Source organism: Bos taurus, chromosome 9 (genome assembly GCF_002263795.3).
Source record: "Bos taurus isolate L1 Dominette 01449 registration number 42190680 breed Hereford chromosome 9, ARS-UCD2.0, whole genome shotgun sequence".
NCBI lineage: Eukaryota > Metazoa > Chordata > Mammalia > Artiodactyla > Bovidae > Bos > Bos taurus.
The window spans coordinates 9,973,346-10,000,000 of NC_037336.1; the positions used below are offsets into that span (position 1 = coordinate 9,973,346).

General features: G+C 39.8%; 2 protein-coding genes across 7 annotated transcripts in view; one reads left to right on the forward strand and one right to left on the reverse strand.

Annotated features, from left to right (window-relative positions):
* Positions 1-1,675, forward strand: part of SMAP1 (small ArfGAP 1) — a 189,833-nt gene extending 188,158 nt beyond the window's left edge. For all 5 annotated transcript variants that reach the window (XM_002690008.6, XM_005210641.4, XM_010808339.4 and 2 more), the window contains one exon: positions 736-1,675. In XM_002690008.6, coding sequence (XP_002690054.1) covers positions 736-879 — 144 coding nt within the window. In that variant the 3' untranslated portion in view covers positions 880-1,675. The remainder of the gene's footprint in view (positions 1-735) is intronic.
* B3GAT2 (beta-1,3-glucuronyltransferase 2) overlaps positions 1-26,655 on the reverse strand; it is a 103,198-nt gene that overhangs the window by 6,444 nt on the left and 70,099 nt on the right. The window contains exons 3-4 of one of the 2 annotated variants that reach the window (XM_015472744.3): positions 2,172-2,320; positions 2,002-2,082 (exon numbers count right to left, since the gene is read on the reverse strand). In XM_015472744.3, the coding sequence (XP_015328230.1) occupies positions 2,002-2,082; positions 2,172-2,320 (230 nt within the window). 2 annotated transcript variants of the gene reach the window in all.

The following is a 26,655-nucleotide window of genomic DNA, read 5'->3' on the forward strand; positions in this document are numbered from 1 at the left end:
GGAGAGAGGAGTCTAGTGGGCCACCGTCCATGGGGCCGCAAAGAGTCAGACACGACTGAGCGCGGGAGGCTTATTATGTACACACAAAAAGCAGGTGAAACTCCAGTCTGGAAGAAAAGTACATGTAATCCTGCACCTTTTGTCATATAATGTAAATTAATTTTAGATACTTATGTAGCAAAAGAAAAATATGCTTTATGACTTTTTAATATTTAGAAAGTATATTGAGGTATTTAAGACTTGAGTAACAGGAGAACAGTTGCCATCATATACAATTCATAATTTTGGAGTATTTTACTTTTAAACATTTCCTTAGTCTTTAGTAGTTAAAGCACTCTCTTCTAGTGTAGTTGAAAGTTGGAGTAGTGTATTCAGATACGAATTCAAAGATTGCCTTGGTACTTTTTTCACTTGTGGTTCATCTTTGGGGGACAAGAAATTGAGTCCAGAAAGTGAATAAATATAAACTGATTTGAGATTACTTGATGGGCAGGGCTAACGTGTGGAAGGAAATGGAGGCCAAGAGAAAGCATTGTGTGGTCGTCTGCTTTTACCCCAGGGCTTGGATTGCTTTTCACATGGATGAAAAGTACTTAGAATGGTTATTACACTTCCGAGTCTGACTGTGTCAGCTTCAGGTAAAGGCTGCCTCTGGGAAAACAGGCTGGCCGTGAACAGTGTGCAGCGGCGGCTGAAGAAACAACGACTGAAGTGAAGGCTTTTCTGTGTTCGCAGGTGAACCAGCAGATGGCTGGCCTGAGCTTGGGTGGCGCGGCCTCGGCAGCGGGCTTCGGGCAGCCGCCCAGCACCTCGGCGGGGGCTGCGGGCTGGCCCGGGGGCTCGTCGGGGCAGACGCTCAGCACGCAGCTGTGGAAGTGAGCCCCCACCGGCATTCCTGCTCAGACACGCCCGGTTCCCCTGTCCATTCATGTACATACATGTTTTTTTCTTTTCCCCCATTTGTTCATATTAAGAGTTACCTGATTGACCGTGTTGGTCTGTACTGATTGAATTTGCTGTGGTGAAAAGCAGGTTGAGAAACCGTTCCATGTCGAGGGCAGCTTTGCTCACAATTCCCAGAATTTCGCAGACACAGTCTCTGGGAAGCTGCTCAGTCAACATGCATAATCAGTTTCCCTCTCAATGAAATTATAGCTCTCATGTTTGCATATAAGGGAAGTAGTTATCATGTTAGTAATACCTCTAACAGTATGAGCCCCACCCCCAGATTAGCCAGTAATCCTGTAGGAAGGTACTGTATGATCAAATGTTTAATCATATAAATAGAATGAATGTCAATGTATCACCGAGCACTGTTTTCTAGTGTATCCAGACTCTTTTATGTCACATTCACCTCACTGTGCTGTTGTTATGATGTGCTTAACAGGGAACGTGGTTAGTGAAAGGAAGATAAACCTGGATGTTATGACATGACTTAGTTTAACACATGTTTGAAGAAGTCAGATTTTACCTGCCTTCCTTGGAAGTGGGGTCTTTTCCTATGTATACACAGTCCTAGCAAGAGACCTTTCTCCGCACTGGATCCAAACAGGGTAACTGAACAAGCCACTCGTCCTTGAGGTGTATCCAGGTTTATGACAGTGATTGTGTTTACATTTTATGGTGCCTAGTACTGACAAATGTCATATCCCTGTATTAAACAGATGAATCCATAGACCTTTTTTTGTGGGTTTTATTTCCTGTGACGTATACTGCCACCAACCTGACAAAAATTACTTCACGTTGCAAAGTCACAAATTGGGAACATATTGTTGACAAAATACTTGTCATCTGTTTCAAAAACCTGTTCAGTTCTAACCAATTATAAGGCCAAACAGGGGGAATACAAGTCAGATTCTCAGAGTGGTACCCTGCGTGCCCTCAGCTGTACTGTACAGAGACTGTCCAGGTCATAGGGGAACATGCAGAACAAATGGAGGCAGGAGCCGAGTCTGCGCCCGCCGCCCCCCATGCCCGAGGCGCAGGGCAGCCCCGTCACACCTCAATCGTCACGGTGTCCAAGTGGTACTTGGGCTCGTTGGCGAGGTTCACCTTCTCCGTCCGAGTGTGCCACACGAGGACCTGGGGAGGAGACCTGGTGGGTAGGCATGCTCAGGCAGGCACACAGCAAGGGCAGGGGCGGGGGAAGGTGGCACAAGTGAAGAGAGTACCTTGGTGCAGTTATTTGCTTTTGGTTCCAGTTCTTCAACGGTCGTGATCTGCCTCAAAAAGTCAGATTCCTGCATCCCCGGCTGGGACCCACGGCGCTTGAATACAGCTTTGGGGTTGGACAAGATGACCTGAAGGCTTACAGCAAATCCTTTGTAAGAAAAGTTAAAAAAAAAGTTTAAGATACTGGTGTACTTAAAGAAAATATATATATATATATATCTGGTCACGTCAGAAGTTGTTTTTTCAGTACATATTTTGAGCCAAGTCTTGGTTCACAGAGTTGAACCAGAGCGTTACCTGCGTGACAGTCTCAGAAGGACAGTCTGCCATTGCACCAGAGTCTGCTGCCCCGATCAGGGTCTGTGCCAGGGTTGCGGAGGGCCAACTGTAAAGTATGAAGTCTGCTCTGTTGATAAGATAGAGGGTGCAATTCATGGAGGTCGTCACACCTTCACTTTCACCCTGTGGGAATGACTGAGGCCTGAACGCAGCTGAAAACCACACAGACTGCCCGTCCCTGGGGGAGTCCCTACCCTACGTGACCTCTGACACCTCCCTGTGTCCCTACCGAAGCCAGCACTGCTCTGATGGCCCTTGCGGTCAGAAGACTGACCAATACAATCAGGTCAGTTAGCTGGGAAATGAATACTCTGTAATAGTAATTTGCTGTAAGTTTTCAGTTTGATTCCATCTGAAGGGAGTTGGGGCTGTAAGTCAGTTCAGGGGAAATCAGGCCATTTGATAAATCTGGTTTCTGTATTTCATTTTTCAGGGATACAAAGTAGTGTCAATTTCCTTAAATGGTTTGGCCTTAATGAAAAGTCATTACTATCTAATCTGTAGTTTAACAAACAGTATTAAAGGCTCAGCCGTTAAGTGTGCCACAAGGCATGTCTGCAAACAGCTGTCACAGACATCATGATTGTTAGATGTCTGTCGCCCGACCTCTGCTCCTCATGTCTAAGCTGACTGTAAAGCCAGGCACCTTCTACAGTTCGGAGGACCAATCTCCAGGAATGTTTTCTTAGCAAGTTTTTGCCCTTCCTTACATGAACTGGATTTATGCTGCTTTTTTGCAAAAGGATAGTTGGCCAAGTATGAGATGACTGCAGTCAGCTGTGGGGGAGCTGTGGGAACACCCAGCGGCATCCTCTTAACCTCTGCAGGTGCCAGCCTGGCCTGACCCATGCTCCCAGCCCCGCTGCCTTTTGGGGAGACACCACTGTGCCACCTACAGACTCAGGCAGGTACAGAGGGCCTGAGTGGGGCAGAACAAGGAGATGATTGCAAATTACAGTCATCCCAGGACCAGCCTGGTGTATCCACCAGTCCCACAGGGACAGCGTGTCCTGGCAGAACGCGGAGTCAGCAGCCTCCATTTCCTGTGGGTCCCTGTGGCTGAGAACTGGCCCAGCCACTGAGCCTTTCTCGATTCTGAAACTCCATTTCCTCATCCACGAGAGGCGTGACACCCTCTCCCCTCATGTCTGATGTGAAATTAGGGAACAGAAAGACCCCACTAACTGCACAGCTCCGTTCAAAGGACCCTAAAGCACGTAACTGTAAATTCCATTGTAAATATTATTAATATGATGAGAGGAGGTGGCATAGGCCCCCTGCATTTCACCCCACTTTGATAACAAGTCTGAAGCCTTCCTCAGATGTGGCTCCAACAGCCATGGGTCCCCCAAGAGCCAAAGGTTCAAATTAACACAATAGAGTGACTTCTACTAGGTCAACTCAAGAGTAAGAGTTAAAAGGTTTCTGGTTTTCTAAATGTGTTTTCAATAAGCTTCATCCTCTTTTCCTAATTCAACATCTGCCCTTCTCAAGCAGACTGAAGGTCCTGGTGTATTTCTCACATGGCTTCAAGGTACTGATTTTATTTCCTCATTCTCATTAAAAAAAAAAAAAAAACGGATCCCAATTGTACTGCAGTCACTGTGAAAGTTATATGATGCCACTTTGATCTGTTCCCCTTCATTTTCCCTTACTAACACATTCATCATCATGACCACTGGAGGATTCAGTGTTTTCTCGATTTCCTTAGCTCGGGAATATCCTGCAGGCTCTTAACAGCAGTTATGAGGCAGAGTCCACCCCTTAGGCAGAGGTGGCAGCCAGCGGGAAGCTACTTGCTGCTTTGCTGCAAGGCCCTGTCCTGGCCCCACTGGAGTGTGGGGTGTGGGTTGGGGGGCATTTCACACCCCTCCCCCCTTTGCCAGGCCTTGCTCAGTGAGGTCTCCAAAGGAAGTGATCACAGCAGCACCAGGAACCACTCAGTGATCAGGCCAAGCCCTGAGCATCGTCTCAACCTGCTGTGAACCTCAGAGTGAGGACCTACCCTCTGGAAGTTGAGCAAGCATCCTAAACATTGCTTCCAACAGTTTTTTTCATTTCCAATTATCTATGCCTCAAGTATGTACCCTTTTTTTTTGTCAGTGAAATTGAAATGTTAGTTTTAAAAATGTTTTTCAGAAGCTTTTGAGACTCTAGGAGCCTTACAAAAATCATGGGAGTAGGACTCTCTATTCTGGTCAGTTGGGTAAAAAATGAAGTGCAAATGAATGCTGGTTGTTCCCTTTCACAGAGCAGGATCTCCTGGCTTCCACAGATGGAATAGGGCAGAGGGTCTGGTCCCTCCCAGTTAGAAGCTCGGGCTGGCCCAGCGTGTGTTCACCACCTACAGACATACGGCTAATGCCGCAAGGGCTGGGTTTTCTCTGTTGCCATACAAACCAGACAAAACATTTGGAAAAGTAGTTTCCAGACATTGGAAAAGAGGTGCACAGGACAGATCTCCAAGAAGAGAGACAACTGTGAGCCCCAGAGTACTGCTTGAAGTGTGTTTCAAGGCCACACGCCGGGGAGGGAAACACACACAGCTCTGCTGCCTCTGAGCTGAGAAACAGAGCTGAGAACTCGGGGAGGACAAGACACCTGGAAGTCATGGGGCATCACCCTGGGGAGTGGGAGCATGGCTGTCTGCAGAGCACTCGCCCCCAGTCCCACTGGGTCTGCTCAGCAGATGCTGCTGAGACTCCCCGAGGCCAGGCCGGAAACACTGGAAAGAGGTGGGTCAGTCCCTGGAGGCTTCTTGGGGCTGGACTGGCCACATGCCCCACAGCCAGGGTGCAGCGGGTGAGAGCAGGGCACCCAGGAGAGTGCTCGCACGGCCGCTGGTCCACCGTGAGGCCAAACAAGCGCTAAAAGGAAGCCTGGGCTGGTTTTGCCTACATACCTCAAGGTAAGCCTGGAAAAGAGGAATCTAAGTAACTTAATTGTATCCCAGAAAAAAAGCTAATAGTAAATTACTTATATAATCTACAAACACATAATTATATACACACCCATGTGTGTATAGTTACATATGGGTGTGTATTTTTTGTTTTTTTGTGTGTGCTCGGTCGTGTCCAACTCTGCAATCACGTGGACTGTAGCCTACCAGGCTCCTCCGTCCATGTAATTTTCCAGGCGAGAATACTGGAGTGAGGTGTCATTTCCTGATCCAGGGGATCTTCCTGACCCAGGGATTGAACCCAAGTCTCCGGCATTGCAGGCACCTGAGCCACCAGGGAAGCCCATGTGTGTGTATATATGTATGTAAAGTACTTATATATACATTTATTTTACTTTCATGTGTGTATGTATGTAAAATAAGTGTATATATAAATACAATCTATTATAAATAACTGAACACATATTTTTTTCTAGTACCTAGCAACCAACTTGTAAATGCCTCAGATACAAAAATGACCAGATGAGCAAAGAAGCAGGAAATTATAATCCCATACTCAGTCAGCAGAAATGGCACAGACGATAGAAGTTAGAACAAGGGTATTAAAACATAAAAACAGTTAAGATGTTCAAAAAGGTAGGGGAAAGGTTAAACATGCTAAGTAGAACAAAGCTCACTCTGATGAACTACAATGTCTGAGATGAAAAATACACTAGGTGAGATTAATATAAGACACTGTAGAATAAAAAATAAATAATAGAAACCTGCCAAAGGAAACACAAAAGGAAAATCACCAACACACACACACACACACACACACACACAAGTCATGGAAACAATGAAAGATGGGAGCAGGAGATAGAAAAAAATATATTTGAAAAACTAGCAACTGAAATGTTTCTAAATTTGAAAAAGGAAAGAATATTTAAGACTTAACACTGTCAACCAACTTGGCCTTAAATTTGTCACTTAGTAAATTCTGCTTAGTCTCAGTCCTGTCTGATTGCGACCCCAGGGGATCTTCCCAACCCAGGGGTCAAACCCAGGTCTCCCGCATTGCAGGTGGATTTTTTGCCAGCTGAGCCACCAGGGAAGCCCAAGAATACTGAAGTGGGCAGCCTATATCCCTTCTCCAGTGGAACTTCCCCACCCAGGAATCAAACCAAGGTCTCCTTCATTGCAGGTGGATTCTTTACCAGCTGAGCCACCAGGGACCCCGCTCAACACAGCAAAATACACTTTCTTTTCAAGTGCACATGGGATATTATTAAAATAGGCCTTAGTCTCGGCCATAAGTCTTAATTTAAAAGAATGCAAATTGCCCCAAATATTTCTCTAACCATAGTAAAATCAAAATAGAAATCAATAATATACAGATATCTGGAAAATCTCCCAAATATCTGGAAACTAAACCACATAATTCTAAATACAAATCAAAGAGAAAAAAAATGGGAAAAGAATGGTAAACTGAAAACAAAAACATCAAAATTTGTGAGATGCATCTAAAGCAGTATGTAGATGAAAAATTACTTTTAAAAGCACTAGAGACTTCCCTGGTGGTCTAGTGGCTAAGAATCTTCCTTGCAACGCAGAGGATGCAGATTCAGTCCTTGGTAGGGGAACTGAGATCCCACATGCCGAGAAACACCTAAGCCCCTGCACCACAACTAAAGAATCGTGCACCTCGACAAGGGACCCTGCATAACGCAACAAAGATTTCACAAGCCAAGATGATTCTGCACGCCGCAGCTACGACTCGAGCCGCCAAATAAGTTTTTTTAAAGCAGTAAACGTGTAAAATCTTTTGTTGAGGTAACATTGGTTTATGATGTTATATTACCATAAGGTCAGCAATCCCACTGCTGAGCATATACCTGGAGAAAACTATAATCTGAGGATATATATGCCTCCCCCCTCCCCTGTGTTTGTGTTCGTGCTTGGTTGCTCAGTTGTGTCTGACTCTGCAACCCCAGTGTTCAGAGCAGCACTATTTATAATAGCCAAGGCATGGAAGCAAGCTAAATGTCCACCAACAGAGGGATGGATAAGACGATGTGGTACATACATACAATGGTGTATTAGTCATACAGAGGAGGAGATAATGCCTTTTGCTGCAACATGGATGGACCTAGAGATTATCAGACTGAATCAAGCCAGACAGAGAAAGACAAATAACCATGATATCACCTCTGTGTGGAATGTTAAAATATGATACAAATGGACTTATTTACAAAATGAAGATCTGACTCGGGGGCATAGAAAACCAACTTATGGTTACCAAAGGGGAAAGAGGGGAGATAAATTAGGAGTTTGGGATGAACATACATATACTCCTATATATAAAATACATAACCAACAAGGATCTACTGTATGGCCCAGGGAACTGTACTCAATATCTTGTAATAACTTATCCAGAAGAGAATGTAGAATGAAAATATGTATGTTTATAATGGAATCACTAGAAACATGTTTCATGTGTACAACATTGTATTTCAACTTCTGTACACACTACAGTGTGACCGACAAAAAGCTGACCGTCTTTACCCATTTGGTGTTCTCTCTGACTGCCTTCCTCTCTGGAACCACTACTCTGTTCTCTCTATCTGTGTGTTTCTTCCATTTGGTTCATTTGTGTATTTCTAGATTCCACACACATGAGTGACATCATACCATATTTAAATGTCTTTACCTGACTTACTTAGCATAATAACCCTCAAAGTCCATCCCATGTCACAAATGGCAGGATTTCATCTTTTTAAAAAATTTTTAAATAACGGAGTCTATTGTGTGTATATACCACATCTTTATCCATTCATTCACCGAGGGGCGCTTGGGCTATTTTTATATTTTGGCTATTGTAAATAATACTGCCAAGAACACAGGGTTGTGTATGTTTCTTTGAATTAGTGTTTTTGTGCTCCTTGGATAAATATCCAGAAGTAGAATAGCCAGAAGTTAATTATTCTTACTGTTTTTTGTGTTTTTTTTTGTTTGTTTGTTTTTTAGGAATCTCCATTCCGTTTTACATACCATAGTTGCTATGGTAGCTGCGCCAATTTACATTCCCACAAACAGTGTGGGAGTGTACCCTTTTCTCCATATGCTTTCCAACATTTGTTTTTCTTGCCCTTTTGGTGATAGCCATTCTAACATGTGTGAGATGGTATCTCATTGTGCTTTTGATTTGCATTTCCCTAATAATTAGTGATGTTTAACATCTTTTTGTGTGCCTGTTGGTCACCTGTATGTCTACATATCTTCTGCCCAATTTTTAATCAGGATTGTTTTGTTGTTGTTGTTCTTGAGCTGTATGTTCTTCATGTATTTTGGATATTAGTGCCTTATCAGATATATGATTTACAGATATCATCTCCCATTTGGTAGGTTGTCTTTTCATTTTGTTGATGATTTCCTTTGCTGTGCAGAAGCTTTCTAGTTGAATATAGTCCCAATTGTTTATTTTTGCCTTTGTTTTCCCTACCTGAGGAAACACATCCAGTAAGATATTGCTGAGATCTATATTAAGAATATACTGCTAAGGTTGCGCCTAAGAGCTTTGTAGCTGCAGACCTTACATTCATGCCTTTAATCCATTTTAGGTTAATTTTGTATATGGTGTAAGATAATGGTCAAGTTTCACTCTTGCATGTCACTGTCTAGTTTTCCCAACATCATTTATTAAAGAAACTGTCCTTTCTCCATTTTATGTTCCTTGCTCCTTTGTTATGGGTTAATTGTCCATATACATGTGGATTTATTCCTGGGGCCTCAATTCCATTCCATTATCTATGTGTCTATTTTTCTGCCAATACTATGTTATTTTGATTACTGCAGCTTTATAGTATAATTTGAAATCAGGGAGCATGATACCTCCAGTTTCATTCTTTGTCATTATTTATTTATTTATTTTGGCCATTTGGGCGTCTCTTGTGGATCCATATAAATTTTAGAACTTTTTGTTCTATCCATTTTCTGTGGAAAATGTCATTGGGATTTTGATAGGGATTACATTGAATCTGTAGATTGCTCCTTGTGATTTTAACAGTGTCAATTTTTCCAACCCATGAGCATACATTAACTCCATTTCTTTGCATCTTCTTCAGTTTCTTTCATCAGTGTCTTATAGCTTTCAGTATGCAGGTCTTTTACCTCCTTGGTTAAATTTATTCCAAGGTATTCTTTAAAATTATAAATGGCATTTCTTAATTTCTCTTTCTGATAATTCATTGTTAGTGTATAGAAACACAGCCGATTTCTGTATACTAATTTTGTACACTGAAACTTTACTGTATTCATTTATTACTTCTAATATTTTTTTTTTTTTGATGGAGACTTTAGGGTTTTGTATATATAGCTATCATATCTTCTGTAAGTGACCATTTTACTTTTTCCTTTCCAATTTGTGTGCCCTTTATATCTTTTTCTTGACAGCTCTCGCTAGGACTTCTAATACTCTGTTAATAAGAGTGGTGAGAGTGGGCAACCTTGTCTTGTCCTGATCTTTGTGATAGCTTTCAGTTTTTCACAACTGAATATAATGTTAGCTGTGGGCTTGACATATATAGCCTTTATTATGTTATTTATGTTCCTTCTATACCCATTTTATTGAGAGTTTTTCTATGGGTGTTGAATTTTGTCAAATGCTTTTTTTGCACCTATTGATTATATATATATATATATATATATATATATATATATATATATGTATGTATCTTTCATTTTGTTAAGGAGGTGTATCATGCTGATTGATTTGCAGATGTTGAACCGTTCTTGTATCCTTATAATAAATCCCACTTGATCATGATTTATGATCCTTTTAATGTAGTTAGTGTGCTAATACTTTGTTGAGATTTTTTGCATCTATGCTCATAAGATACTGGCCTGTAATTTTCATTTTTGTCTGTTTCTCTTTTTGGTTTGGGGAACAGGATAATGTTGACTTTATTATTAAGTTATGCAGCATTCCTTCCTCTTCAAGTTCCTTGGGAAAAATTTGAGAAGCACAGGTATTAAATCTTCTTGGAATTTTTGGTAGAATTCTCCTGTGAAGCCATTTGGTTCTGGAGTTTTGTTTTCTTGATGACGGTTCAATTTCCTTCCTAGTGATTGGCCTATTCATAGTTTCTCTGTCTTCATGATCCAGTCTTGGAAGGTTATATGATTCCAAGAATTCATCCATTTCTTCTAGGTCAACCAATGTGTTGACATACAGCTATTTATAGTATTCTCTTATAATACTTTTTATTTCTGTTGTATTCTTTGCAATTTCTTCTCTTTCATTCCTGAGTTTATTTATCTGAGCCTTTTCTCTTTTTTTTTAGTGAGTATAGCTAAAGGTTTGCTTTTTTTTTTTTTTTTACATTTTCAAAGAATCAGCTCTTAGTTTCTTTGATCTTGTCTATTGTCTTGAAAGTCTGTATTTCATTTATTTCCACTATGATCTTCACTGTCTCCTTATTTCTGCTCACTCTGGGCTTTATTTGTTCTTTTTCTAGTTCACTTAGGTATAAGGTTAAATTGTTTGAGTTTTTCTTGTTTCTTGAGACAGGTTTATATTGCTATAAAATTCCCTCCTATACTGTTTTACTGCATCCCATAGATTTTGGTACTTTCATCTTCATTTGTCTTCAGGTATTTCAAAATTTCTCCCTTGCTTTCCTCATTGACCCAAGAGTTATTCAGTAGCATGTTCTGAAATCTCCACATATTTGTCATTTTTCCAGCTTTCTGCTTATAGTTGACTTCTAGTTTTATACCATTCTGATCAGAAAAGATGCTTGTTATGATTTCAGTATTCTTAATTGAGACTTGTTTTGTGTCCCAACATATGATCTCTCCTTGAGAATGTTCCATGTGCATGTGAGAAGAGTGTACATTCTGCTACATTTGGATGGAATAGTGTGTATAAGTTTATAAAGTTTATCTGGTCTAATATTTCACTTAAGGCTGCTGTTTCCTTGTTGACTTTTTGTCTGGATGATTTACCCACTGATGTAAGTGGAGTGTTAAAGCCTCCTACTATTATTGTGTTGGTGTCAGCGACACAATAATTTTTCAGTTCAGTTCAGTTGCTCAGTCGTGTCCGACTTTTTGCGACCCCATGAATCACAGCACGCCAGGCCTCCCTGTCCATCACCAACTCCTGGAGTTCACTCAGACTCACGTCCATCGAGTCAGTGATGCCATCCAGCCATCTCATCCTCTGTCATCCCCTTCTCCTGCCCCCAATCCCTCCCAGCATCAGAGTCTTTTCCAATGAGTCAACTCTTTGCATGAGGTTGCCAAAGTACTGGAGTTTCAGCTTTAGCATCATTCCTTCCAAAGAAATCCCAGGGCTGATCTCCTTCAGAATGGACTGGTTAGATATCCTTGCAGTCCATGGGACTCTCAAGAGTCTTCTCTAACACCACAGTTCAAAAGCATCAATTTTTTGGCACTCAGGTTTCTTCACAGTCCAACTCTCACATCCATACATGACCACAGGAAAAACCATAGCCTTGACTAGACAAACCTTTATTGGCAAAGTAATGTCTCTGCTTTTCAATATGCTATCTAGGTTGGTCATAACTTTTCTTTCAAGATTATTTTATATTTTCTGGTACTTCTATGTTAGGATACACACACACACATATCCATTATGTTTTCTTGAATTGTTTCTTTTATCATTATATACTGTCCATCTTTGTCTCTTCTTGCCACTTTTGGCTTGAAGACTAGTTTAGCTGAGAGGGGAGTATGGCTACACCTGGTTTCTTTTGACTGATTTTGCTTTGAGTATTATCTTTCATTCCTTCACTTTGAGCCTGTGTTTGTCTTAAGAGCTGAGGTGAGTCTCTTGGAGACAGTATATACTTGGGTCTTATTTTTAATCCATCCAACCACTCTGTGTCTTTTGACTGGTGAATTCACTTCATTTGCATATAGGGTAATTAATGAATGAGGACTTAGTACTGCCATTTTAATCTTTTGTTTCTCATTGCTCTATAACTCCATGTTGCTTTCTCTTTATATTTGTCTGCCATTTTAGTTTGGTGGTTATCTAAGATGTTTTTCTCAGTTCCTCCTTTTTTATGTTTGTGCTTCTGCTCTACATTTATGTTTTGTGGTTACAATGAAAATTGTATGAAATGTCTCAAATGTAAAGTAATCCATTTTCTTCTATTTGCATCTTATCTTCATTTGCCTATACCATTCCATTCTTTTTCTCTTCCTCTTTTATGTTTTTGTTGTCTTAAACTGTGTGTTCAGTCACTAAGTCATGTCCGACTCTTTGCAACCCCATCGATTGCAGCATACCAGACTTCCCTGTCCTTCACTATCTCCCGGAGTTTGCTCAAATTCATGTCTGTTGAATCAGTGATGTTATTTAACCATCTCATCTTTTGCCTGCCCCCTTCTTTGGCCTTCAATCTTTGCCAATATCGGAATCTTTTCCAATGAGTTGGCACTTCACATCAGGTGGCCAAAGTATTAGAACTTCAGCATTAACAGCAGTCCTTCCAATGAATATTTATGGTTGATTTCCTTTAGGATTGACTGGTTTGATCTCCTTGCTTTCCAAGGGACTCTCAAGAGTCTTGTCCATCATCATAGTTTGAAAGTATCAATTATTTGGTGCTCAGCCTTCTTGATGGTACAACTCTCACATCCATACATGACTACTAGGAAAACCAATAGCTTTGACTCTAGAGACCTTTGTCAGCAAAGTGATGTCTCTGCTTTTTAATATGCTGTCTAGGTTGGTCATAACTTTCCTTGCAAGGAGCATCTTTTTAAATTTTATGGCTGTGGTCACTGTCCACAGTGATTTTGGAGCCCCCCAAAAGAAATTCTGTCACTGTTTTCACCTTTTTCCCTTTAATTACCATGAAGTTGTGGGAACAAATGCCATGATCTTAGTTTTCGAATGTTGAGTTTCAAGCCAACTCTTTCATTCTCCTCTTTCACTTTCATCAAGAGGCTCTTTAGTTCCTCTTCACTTTATGCCATTAGAGTGGAGTCATCTGCATATCTAAGGTTCTTGATATTCCTGGCAATCTTGATTCCAGCTTGTGATTCATCCAGGCATTTCGTATGATGTACTCTGCATACAAGTTAAATAAACAGGGTGACAGTATACAGCCTTGTCATATTCCTTTCCCTATTCAGAACCAGTCAGTTGTTCCACATAAGGTTATAACTGTTGCTTCTTGACCTGTGTACAGGTTTCTCAGGAGGCACCTAATGAGCTGTGGTATTCCCATCTCTTTAAGAATTTTAACAGTGTGTTGTGGTCCACACAGTGAAAGGCTTTAACATAGTCAATGAAGCAGAAGTAGATGTTTTTCTGGAATTCCCTTGCTTTCTCTATGATCCAGTTGTTGGCAATTTGATCTTTGGTTCCTCTGCCTTTCTAAATCCAGCTTGTACATCTGGAAGTTCTTGACTTAAGTACTGCTGAAACCTAGCTTGAAGGATTTTGAGCATAAACTTACTATCATGCAAAATGAGTGCAATTGTACAGTAGTTTGAACATTCTTTGGCTTGCCCTTCTTTGGAATCGGGATGAAAACTGACCTTTTCCAGTCCTGTGGCCACTGCTGAGTTTTCCAAATTTGCTGACATATTGAGTCCAACACTTTAAAAGCATCATCTTTTAGGATTTGAAATAGCTTAGCTGAAATTCCATCACCTCCACTAGCTTTACTGGTAGTAATGCTTCTTAAGGTCCACTTGACTTCACACTCTAGGATGTCTGGCTCTAGGTGAGTGACCACACCATCGTCGTTATCTGGGTCATTAATACTTTTTTTGTACAGTTCTTCTGTGTTTTCTTGCTACCTCTTCTTAATCTCCTCTGCCTCTGTTAGGTCCTTGCCATTTCTGTGTTTTATTATGTCCATCTTTGCATGAAATGTTCCCTTGGTATTTCTAATTTTCTTAAAGAGCTCTCTAGTCTTTCCTATTCTATTGTTTTCCTCTGGTTCTTTGCATTGTTCATTGAAGAAGGTCTTCTTATTCTCCTTGCTATTCTCTGGAACTTTGCACTCAGTTAGGTATATCTTTCCCTTTCTCCCTTGCATTTTGCATCTCTTCTTTCCTCAGCTATTTGTAAAGGCTCTTCATAAAACCACTTTGCCTTCTTGCATTTCTTTTTCTTTGGGATGGTTTTGGTCACTGTCTCCTGTACAGTGTTATGAACCTCTATCCATAGCTCTTCAGGCACTCTGTCTATCAGATCTAATCCCTTGAATCTGTTTCTCACTTCCACTGTATAATCATAAGGGATTTGATTTAGGCCATACCTGAATGGTCTAGTGGTTTTTCCTACTCTCTTCAATTTAAGTCTGAATTTTGCAATAAGGAGCTTTAGCTCTGAGCCACAGTCAGCTCTAGATCTTGTTTTTGCTTACCATATAGAGCTTCTCCGTTCTCAGCTGCAAAGAATATAATCAGTCTGAATTCGGTATTGACCATTTGGTGATGTGCATGTGTAGAGTCGTCTCTTGTGTTGTTGAAAGAGGGTGTTTGCTATGACCAGTGTGTTCTCTTGGCAAAACTCTGTTAGCCTTTGCCCTGCTTCATTTTGTACTCCAAGGCCAAACTTGCCTGTTACTCCAGATATCTCTTGACTTCCTACTTTACACCCCAACCCCCTATGATGAAAAGGACATCTTTTTTTGGTGTTAGTTCTAGAAGGTCTTGGATGTTTTCATAGAACCGTTTAACTTCAGATTCTTTGGCATCAGTGGTTGGGGGCACAGACTTGGATTACTATGTTGCTAAATGGTGTGCCTTGGAAATGAACTGAGATCATTCTGTCGTTTGAGACAGCACCCAAGTACTGCATTTCAAACTCTTGTTGACTATGTGGGCTACTCCATTTCTTTTAAGGGATTCTTGCCCACAGTAGTATATATAGCGGTTATCTGAATTTAATTGACCCATTCTCGTCCATTTTAGTTCACTGATTCCTAAGATGTTGATGTTCACTCTTGCCATCTCCTGCTTGACCACATCCAATTTATCTTGATTCATGGACCTAACATTCCAGGTTTTTATGCAATATTGTTCTTTACAGCATCAGACTTCACTTTCACCACCAGACACATCCATAGCTGAGCATCATTTCTGCTTTGGTCCAGCAGCTTCATTCTTTCTGGGGCTATTAGTAATTGCCCTCCACTCTTCCCCAGTAGCATACTGTACCTGTCAACCTGGGGGACACATCTTCCAGTGTCATATCTTTTTGCCTTTTCATACTGTTCAAGGCGTTCTCCTGGCAAGAATACTGGAATGATTTGCCATTCCCTCCTCCAGTGGACCATGTTTTTCCAGAACTCTCCGCTATGACCTATCCATCTTGGGTGGCCCTCCATGGCATGGCTCATAGCTTCATTGAGTTATGCAAGCCCCTTCGCCAGGACAAGGCTGTGATCCACGAAGGGGTGTCCCAAATTATCCCTCTTAATATTGTGAGTTCCTTTCCACTGAGATAGTTACAGTTATTTTACAGTTTCTCCTCTATAATCTTTATGCTATATTTGTTTAACAACCTATCCTGATTCAGAAGTTGCAATTTTCTGATTCTATTTATTGCCATAGTCAAAAAGCTCCTTTTCAGCATGTCTTGTAAGGCATATCTAATTAGCATGAAGTCTCTCAGCTTTTTGTTTCTCTGGGAATTTCTTTACTTCTCCTTTGCTGGATAGAATTGGCTGCCAATTTTACTATCTTTCGATATTTTGAGTATGCCATTCCACTCTGTCCTGCCTTGTGGTTTCTCCTGAGAAATCTGCTGGTAGCCTACTGAGGGTTCCTTTGTAGGTGACCATCCTTTTTTCCCTGGCTGCCTTTAAAATTTCTTTTTGTCACTGACTTTGCACAGTTTTAATATAATGTGTCTCGGAGACAGTCTTTTTGCATTGAGGTAACTAAGTGTTCTCTTAGCTTTATAGACTTGTATACCCCATTCCTTCTGAGGTTTGGGACATTCTCAGCTATTATTCCCTTAAAAAACTCTTTGGTCCCTTCTCCCTCTGGGATACCCATCACCATAACATTCCCCTTCCTAAAAGTGTAGGACAGTTCTCACAGAATTTCTTCATTTTTTTCTTTTTAGATCTTATTTCTGTTTCCTCTTCTACTTGTATCGTTTCTGCTCATGTCTCCAGGCTCACTAATTCTCTCTTCCATGCAGTCTGCTGTATTTCCAGTTCCTTCTAATGTGTTCTTTTTCTCCTTTATTGAGTTCTTCAACTCCAGAATATTCATTTAGTTCTTTTTTTAGAGTTTCAGTCTCTCTGGTGAAGTGTTGTGTGTTAACTTTATTCCTTAGCTCAGTAAACTGCCTTTCTGAGTTTTTCTGGTAGCTCGCTGAATCTCTCCATGAAAACTATTTTGAATTCTCAGTCCATTAGACTGCAGTATTTTATGATTTTAATTTTGGTTTCTGGAGATCTGTTTTCTTTTTGTGAGGTTGTTACCATGCTTCTTAATGGTATTTGATAAGTTGTTCGTTTGTTGGCACATTTAAACTAGTGAACACCTTTCTTATTTAGGTAAAGCTTTTTGAAACTTGATTCCAACAATTTGACAGGTTAGAAATGAGAGGCCTTTCTTTGGTTTTTAGTAGGTGGCCCAAGTTTCTGGCCTCTCTCACCTTGGATTCCTCTGTATTTGAGAGTCGGCACTTCCCACCTCCGTTGCCTCTGCCAGAGCTGTCCCCAGACCCTTGTTGCTGCTGTGTCTCTGGGGTTGCTGGTTTCATGCTGTTGCCTTCATCGCTGCTGTCCCTTGCATCACAACTTGGGGCACTGATAACCCAGCAACTTGATGCTGCCTCCACTGCATCCAGGGTTGCCTGAGCCGCAGGCTCTACAGCAGTGAGGGGGTGATAGAGAGTTGGGAGCGGGGGAGTTGGGGCTGCGGAAGCCTTTGCCACGTAAGGGGTGGCTAGGGAGGTGCAGCTGCAGGCAGGGGACTAGAGTTGCAGATGCTGTGGAGGGATGCTGCCACTCCTGCCTGGTTTCCTGCAGCCAAGGGCCCTGCTGCACTGGGACTCCAGGTTCGTGTGCACTGATGTCCCTGCTGCTACTGGTTCTCTGGGGATGAAGGCTTACCTGCAGTGGTCAAAGGGTCAGGATCGTAAGCTCCACCTACCTCTAGATAAACAGGTGTCTGGGACTCTTTGGCATCCTGGTATGTTGGGCAGAGGAAACCTTGTTGAATTATGGATGTTTTATTGGTTGTAGACTGAGGGAGAGAAAGGGAGTGTGTCACACTCCCGTGATGCTCACACCAGGCACTAAAGATTTTTATTAGACAAGAAGGTCTCAACTCAGTGACCTGACCACTGGTCTTTATGCACTAGAAAAAGAAGAGGAAATAAAATCCAAAGTGAATAGAAAAAAGGTACTAATAAATATGATCTGAAATTACTAAAATACAAGTATAAAACAACAAAGAAAATCAGTGAAATCAGAACCGTGTCCTTTGAGGGGGGAACTCAGTAAAACTGATCAATATCTATTTTTACTTATCAAGAAAAAATAAGACAAATTATCAATACCAAGAATGAGAGAGGAGTATCAATACAGATTCTACAAACATTAAAATGGTACTGAGGGTATTATGAACAACTTTATGGAAGTAAATTTCACAGCTTAGATAAAAATGGGCAAATTCCTTGAAAGGCACAAGCCATCAAGCTCAGTCATGGAAAATAATCTGAATAGTCCTGAATCAATGAAAGAAGTTAAGTTTATAGTTAAAATCTTCTCACCAAAACAAAAAAAGTAAAAAAGACCTTCCAGGCCCAGACAACTTCATTGGTGATTTCTACCGAATGTTTAAGTAAGAAATAATACAAGTTTCCCAGAGAATGGGAAGGTGAGAATACTTTTCAAATTCCTGATGCCAGAGTCAAACAGAAACATTACAAGGAAACTACAGACTAGCAGCCCTCATGAACACAGACAGAGAAATTCTTAAAAGTTCTAACAAATTGAATCCAAAAACTTAAAAGATAAACGGTCAGTTTTCATTCTAATCCCAAAGAAAGGCAGTGCCAAAGAATGTTCAAACTATCGTACAAATGTGCTCATTTCACATGCCAGTAAATGCTCAAAATCTTTCAAGCTAGGCTTCAACAGTACATAAACCAAGAAATTTCCAGATGTACAAGCTGGATTTAGAAAAGGCAGAGGGACCAGAGATCAAATTGCCAATGTTTGCTGGATCATGGAGAAAGCAGGGGAGTTCTGGAAAAACATCTGCTTCATTAACTATGCAAAAGCTTTTGACTTTGTGGATCACAACAAATTGGAAAATTTTTACCTGTCTCCTGAGAAACTTGTATGCAGGTCAAAATTTAACAGAACTGGACATGAAACAACAGACTAGTTCAAAATTGAGAAAGGAGCAAGACCGTATATTGTCATCCTGCTTATTTAACTTATATTCAGAGTACATCATGTGAAATGCTGGCTGGATGACTCACAAGCTGGAATCAAGACTGCCAGGAGAAATATCAACAGCCTCAGATATGCAGGTGATACCACTATAATGGCAGAAAGCGAAGAGGAACTAAAAAGCTTTTTGGTGAGGGTAAAAAAGGAGAGTGAAAGAGCTAGCTTGAATCCTAATGTTAAAAAAACTAAGATCATGGCATACAGTCCCATCACTTCATGGCAAATAGAAGAGGAAAAAACAGAAGCAGTGACATATTTTTTCTTGGGCCCCAAAATTACTGTGGATGGTGACTATAGGCATGAAATTAAAAGATACTTCTCCTTGAAAAGAAAAGCTATGACAAACCTAGACAGTATATTAAAAAGCAGAGACCCTCACTTTGCCAATGAAGGACTGTGTAGTCAAAGCTATGGTTTTTCTGGTAGTCATGTACGGATATGAGAGTTGAACCATAAAGAAGGCTGAGTGCCCAAGAATTTTATGCTTTCTAATTACAGTGCTGGAGAAGACTCTTGAGAGACCCCTGGACTGCAAGGAGATCAAACCAGTTAATCTTAAAGGAAATCAACCCTAGATATTCATTGGAAGGACTGTCACTGAAGCTGAAGCTCCAATACTTTGACCACTTGATACGAAGAGCCAAATCACTGGAAAAGACTCTGATGCTGGGAAAGATCAAAGGTCAAAGGAGAAAGGGGTGGCAGAGGATGAGATAGTTAGATAGCATCACCGAATCAATGGACATGAATTTGAACAATTTCTAGGAGATAATGGAGGACAGTGGAGCCTGGTGTGCTGTAGTCCATGAAATCACAGAGTCCAACATGACATAGCAATTGAACAACAACAAATCATGACCAAATGAGGCTTATTTCAAGACTGCAATGTTAGTTTAACCTTACATAGAATCAATCAATGTAACTCATCAAATTAAGAGACTAAAAAAAAAAATACATCTGATTATCTCGATAGGTGAAAAAAATGCACTTGACAAAATCTAACCTCTAATCATGATTTTAGAAAAGCCTCTCAGCAAAATAAAAATAGAAATGAATTTCCTCAACTTGATAAAGGGCATCTACAAAAAACCTACCACCAACATTATACCCAGTGGTGAAAGATTGGGTGTTAATTAAACCACTGAAGGTTGAATGAAGCAAGATGTCTGTTCATGACCTTTATTCAACAGTATCCTGAAGGTTCTAGTCTTTGCAATAAAGGAAAGAAAGAAAGAAGGTAGAAAGAAGAAAGGAAAGGGCAGACAAACCGGAAAGGAAAATCAAATTCCAGCAAACATCTTCTTCCCCACTCAGCATCGTTAATAGCATCAATTGTGCACTTAGTCTCCCCAGCATATACTTGTCTCACCAGCACATTCTCTCTTCTAACTAAACATAATCTAATTTCAGCAGGGTTCCTACAAAATAAAACTGTTTCCAGTTCCCAAAAGATTGGTCTTGGCAACAATTTCTCTATTGTCTGGTCACAAGGTAGATACTACAAGTTTGTTTTTTTCTTGAACAGTTGCTGTGGTCAGTTGTCCTAGAACACTGGGCTTTTGGTGCACTTCTGCTGTTGCCAGTAGGTATCAGGTACTTTCAAAAGTCTCTCTCCCCACTTTAAACAATAATAAGAAGAAAAGATTCTAAGTTCTCATTTAAACTGAACACACACAAGAGTCTCAGAAAAATGGCCTGAGAAAGACAGATACATCCGACAACTCTTCTATCTGAGGTGGCTCACTCTTATCATAGATCTTCCCAGCAAATCTCACACTGCCTTCCGCAGTGCTGTGGGGAAGGGGGGGGGCGGGGGGGGGGGAATCTTCCCTACTCTCCTTTTATTGAGATACAATTCATATACTGAAAATGACCTTTTTAAAGGATACAAATTCAGTGGGTTTGGTTCTGGGCACTTTTTTTTTTTGGTAAAGACTTTTCATAGTGTTTTTAAATCAGGAAGTGTAAATCTTCTAACTTTGTTCTTTTTCAAGATCGCTTTGGTTCTTGAGTCCCTTGCTTTCCCATATGAATTTTAAGATCACCATGTAAGTTTCTGCAAAAAAATGGCAGCCAAAATTTTGAGAAGAACTGCATTGACTGTATGAACTTTGGGAATAATGCCATTTTGGTAATATTAATAAATCTTCCCCAAAACATTAAGTCTTCTAAATCCATGAACATAACATGTCTCTCCATTTAGTTTTTCATTAATTTCTCTCCATGATGTTTACAGTTTCCAGTATACAAATCTAATACTTCGTTTGTTTAATTTATTACTAAGTATTTTATTACTTCTGAGACTTTTATGAATGAAGTTTTTAAATTTCATTTTCAGATTGTACAGTTGTACAGAAATACAACTGATACACATACATTGATCTTACATCCAGCAAACTTGATAAATTCATTTTAGACTATTGGTTGTGTGTGCGCGTATGTGTGTATGCATGCACATGTGTGTATTTCTGAGGATTTACTGTGTAAGAGATTGTTTTATTATGTAAAAGATCTCCCTTTTTAACTTGGATGCCTTTTATTAATTTCTCTCACCTAATATTCCTGTAATTTATAGTTCAACGGTGTCAAGAGGGGTCATCCTTGTCCTGTTCTTGAACTGAGATGAAAAACTTTGATTTTTCAACTCGAGTTGAATTTTTTTTTTATAAACACTATTTATCAAGTTGAGAAAGTTCCTTTCCATTCCTCAGTTATTGACCTTCTAGTGTTTTGATAATGAGAAAATGTTGAACTTTGTCACATCATTTTCCTGCATTTATTGATTTATGTGGCTTTTGTACCTTATTCTATTGACATAGTATATTACATTTATTGGCTTCTGCACATGAACTAATCTTACACTCCAAGGATAAATTCCACCTGGTCATGGTGTACAATTCTTCTTATATGTTGCTGGATTAACTCTACTAGTACTTTGTTTAGGAATTTTGCATCCATATTCATAAAGAATATTAATCTACAAGTTTTTTCCTTTGTGCTGCCTGGTTTTTGAATCAGGGTCTGAAGCGACTTAGCAACAGCAGCAGCAGCAGCACTGGCCTGATAGAATGACTTCAAATGTGTTCCTGCATTGTTTTTTTTGGAAGTGTTTGTGAAGGGTTTTTCTTAACTATTCTTTAAATGTTTGGTAGAATTTACCAGTGAAGCTGTCTAGAACTGAGGTTTTTTTCCTGTGAGAAGTTCTTATTGCTAACTTGATATGTCTTACAGGCTTATTTAGATTTTCTATTTCGAGTCAGATTTAATAGTCTTTCGGTGAATTTGCCCATATCATTAAGATTATCTAATTTGTTGACATACAGCTTTTCATAGTTTTCTCTTATAATAAAAATAAAGTCTGTAAGGTTGGTAGTCATGTCCCTGTTTTCATCCCTGATTCTTGTAATACAACATTTCTCTTCTCTTTCCTGGGGCAGTCTAACTAAATATTTGTCAATTCTGTTGATGCTTTTCAAGAACAAACTTTTGATTTTGTTGATATGCTCAGTTGCTTTTCTATTCTCTATATGTTATTTTTTTCTCTAATTCTATTTCCTTCCTGTTGCTTATTTGGGTTTTTCTTTGTGCTTCTGTTTATAGTTTCTTATGGTAAATGATTAAGCAATTGATTTGAGATCTCTTTTTAATAGAGGCATTTGCATCTGTATGTTTCTACTAAGCACTGCTTGAGCTGTACTCCATAGATTTCACTATGTGTTCATTTTCATTCATCTCACAGTACTTTCCAAATTCCCTTGTGATTTCTTGGTTATTTATGAGTGTGCTGTTTAATTTCTACATACTTGTGAATTCTATAGACTCCTTCCTAGTATCAATTTCTAATTTCATTCCAGTGTGCCCCCAAGAAAATACTTTGTATACTTTCAATTATTTTAAATTTATTAAGACTTATTTTATGGCCTAAACTAATACTTATTTTATGGTCTATCCTAGAGAATGTCCAATTGCACATTTGAAAAGAATGCTGCAGTTGGGTGACGTGTTCTCTGGAGGTTGTAGGTCTCACTGGATTATAGTGCTTGTCGAGCGTTCTATCCCAACTGACCTTCCACCTAGTTATTACTGAAAGTGGGATATTGATGTTTACAACTATTACCTGTAAGTCTATTTCTCCCTTTATTTCTGTTGTTTTTGCTTTGTGTATTTTGGATCTGAAAGTGCTGCACTCAATATGCCAGCAAATTTGGAAAACTCAGCAGTGGCCACAGGACTGGAAAAGGTTAGTTTTCATTCCAATCCCAAAGAAAGGCAATGCCAAAGAATGCGCAAACTACCACACAACTGAGCTCATCTCACACGCTAGTAAAGTAATGCTCAAAATTCTCCAAGCCAGGCTTCAGCAATACGTGAACTGTGAACTTCCTGATGTTCAAGCTGGTTTTAGAAAAGGCAGAGGAACCAGAGATCAAATTGCCAACATCCACTGGATCATGGACAAAGCAAGAGAATTCCAGAAAAACATCTATTTCTGCTTTATTGACTATACCAAAGCCTTTGACTGTGTGGATCACAAGAAACTGTGGAAAATTCTGAAAGAGATGGGAATACCAGACCACCTGATCTGCCTCTTGAGAAATTTGTATGCAGGTCAGGAAGCAACAGTTAGAACTGGACATGGAACAACAGACTGGTTCCAAATAGGAAAAGGAGTATGTCAAGGCTGTATATTGTCACCCTGCTTATTTAACTTATATGCAGAGTACATCATGAGAAACGCTGGACTGGAAGAAGCACAAGCTGGAGTCAAGATTGCCAGGAGAAATATCAATAACCTCAGATATGCAGATGACACCACTCTTATGGCAGAAAGTGAAGAGGAACTAAAAAGCCTCTTGATGAAAGTGAAAGTGGAGAGTGAAAAAGTTGGCTTAAAGCTCAACATTCAGAAAACGAAGATCATGGCATCTGGTCCCATCACTTCATGGCAAGTAGATGGGGAAACAGTGGAAGTAGGGTCAGACTTTACTTTTGGGGGCTCCAAAATCACTACAGATGGTGACTGCAGCCATGAAATTAAAAGACGCTTACTCCTTGGAAGGAAAGTTATGACCAACCTAGATAGCATATTGAAAAGCAAAGACATTACTTTGCCAACAAAGGTCCGCTAGTCAAGGCTATGGTTTTTCCAGTGGTCATGTATGGATGTGAGAGTTGGACTGTGAAGAAGGCTGAGCGCCGAAGAATTGACGCTTTTGAACTGTGGTGTTGGAGAAGACTCTTGAGAGTCCCTTGGACTGCAAGGAGATCCAACCAGTCCATTCTGAAGGAAGTCAGCCCTGGGATTTCTTTGGAAGGAATGATGCTAAAGCTGAAACTCCAGTACTTTGGCCACCTGATGCGAAGAGTTGACTCATTGGAAAAGACTCTGATGCTGGGAGGGATTGGGGGCAGGAGGAGAAGGGGACGACAGAGGATGAGATGGCTGGATGGCATCACCGACTTGATGGACATGAGTTTGAGTGAACTCCGGGAGTTTGTGATGGACAAGGAGGCCTGGCATGCTGTGATTCATGGGGTCGCAAAGAGTCCGACACGACTGAGCGACTGAACTGAACTGACACATTTATAACTGCTTTATCTTCTTGATTGACACTTTTATCATTATAAAACAACCTTTTTGTGTCTGGTAGCAACTTCTTTCTTAAAGTATATTTTGTCTGGTAGCCACTCCAGCTTTCTCTCTTTTGGTTCCTATTTAGATATGTCTTTGCTTTCAACCTATTTGTATCTTTGAATCTAAAATACTTGCCTTGTATATAGCATTTAGTTATCATAATTTTAGATATCAAATATATCATATTTTTCTATTTATTCTGCCCACCTGTTTTTTGATTAGATTGTTTAATCCATTCACATGTAATATTATGACTGATAAATTAAGATTTACATCTTCAAGTTTGCAGTTTGTCTTCTGTATGTCTAATGTATTTTTATTCCTCGATTTTTCCATTACCATCTTCTTTTGCATTAAACTGGTACTTCCCAGTGTATTATTTTGCTGTCATTCTTTTACAATAGTTTTTGGAGATGTTTACTTAGGAATTGGCCTGGGGATTGCAATTGGCATCTTAACCTCTAACAATTTAGTTCAGATTAATATAAACTTAATTTCATTAGTATACAAAAATTTTACTCCTACATATTTCCATTCTTTTTCCTCCTCCAACTGCATTCTTTTTCCTCCTCCTTTGTACTGTTATTGTCACACAAATTACATCCATGAACATTGTGTGCCTCTCAACCCAGATTTCCAATTATCATTTTAAGCAGTATTTTAAATCAGAGAAGGAAAAGAAAAGTTACAGTTAAAAATTAGAGTAACTTATACTGGCGCTTTTACTTGTTCACATGGATTAGAGTTACAGCCGAGTGTCCTTTCATTTTGGCCTAAAGACTTCTTTTTAGTATTTCTTGCAGCACATATTTGCTAGCAGTACTTTTTCTCTTTTTTGGTATTTGTATGTTGGGAATACCTTAATTTCACTTTCATTTTTGAGGGGTAATTTTGGCAGGTATAGATTTCTTGTTTAACAGTTTTTTCCACCAATATTTTGAATATGTCAAACTACTGCCTTCCAGCTTCCATGGTTCCTGTGAGAAAACAGCGGTTAATCTTACTGAAGATCACTTATACATGACAGGTCACTTCTCTTTTGTTGCTTTCAAGATTCTCTTCATCACTGTCTTTCAGTTGTTTGATTATTGTATCTAGGTATGGATCTCTTTGAGTTTGTCCTACTAGGAGTCCATTAAGGCTTCTTGAATATGTGGATTAATGCTTTTCATACAAATTTGGGGAGACCATTTTTCTTTAAATGTTCCATGTAGTCCTTTCTTTCTCTTTTTCTGGGACTCACAGTATCTGTACAGTTGTACTTTTGATCCATAAGTCTCCTAGGCTCTCTGTTCATTTGTGTTCATCTTTTCTGTTCCTCAATCATCTCAATTGACGTATCTTGAGAGTTCACTGATTCTTTGGTCTGTTCAAATCTTCTTTGACCTTCCTAAGGAATTTTTCACTTCTGTTTTTGAACTTTTCAACTTAGCATTTCTACTTGGTTCCTTTCCATTTTCAAATTTAATTAATTTTATTTTTATCTCTTATATCCCATATTTGATGAGACAGCATTTTCATATTTTCCTTTAGTTATTCAGACATGGTTTCTCTTGGTTGACTGCTGCTGCTGCTAAGTCACTTCAGTCGTGTCCGACTCTGTGCGACCCCATAGACAGCAGCGCACCAGGCTCCCATTCCTGGGATTCTCCAGGCAAGACTATGGAGTGGGTTGCCATTTCCTTCTCCAGTGCATGAAAGTGAAAAGTGAAAGTGAAGTCACTTAGTCGTGTCCAACTCTTCACGACCCCATGGACTGTAGCCTACCAGGCTCCTCCGTCCATTGGATTTCCCAGACAAGAGTACTGGATATATTTAAAACAGCTTTGAGAAAGTCCCTGTCTAGTAAGTGCAGTGTCTGGAGTTTCTCAAGGATGGTTTTTTTTTTTTTTTTTACTTGCATATTGGCTATGCTTGTTTCTTTGCATGTCTTGTAATTGCTAATTGAAAATTGAACATCTTAAACAATAGAATGTGACAACTCTGGACATCAGATATCCTCACCTCTCTAAAATATGTTGTTGTTACTCTTTGTTGATGTTACTGTTTGTGACTTTCTTGAACTAAAGTTTGTGTTCTTTGCTGTGTGTGGCCACTGAAGTCTCTGCTCAATCAGCTTAGAAGCCAGTTAAATATTGGAAATATGTGTCCTTAAATTA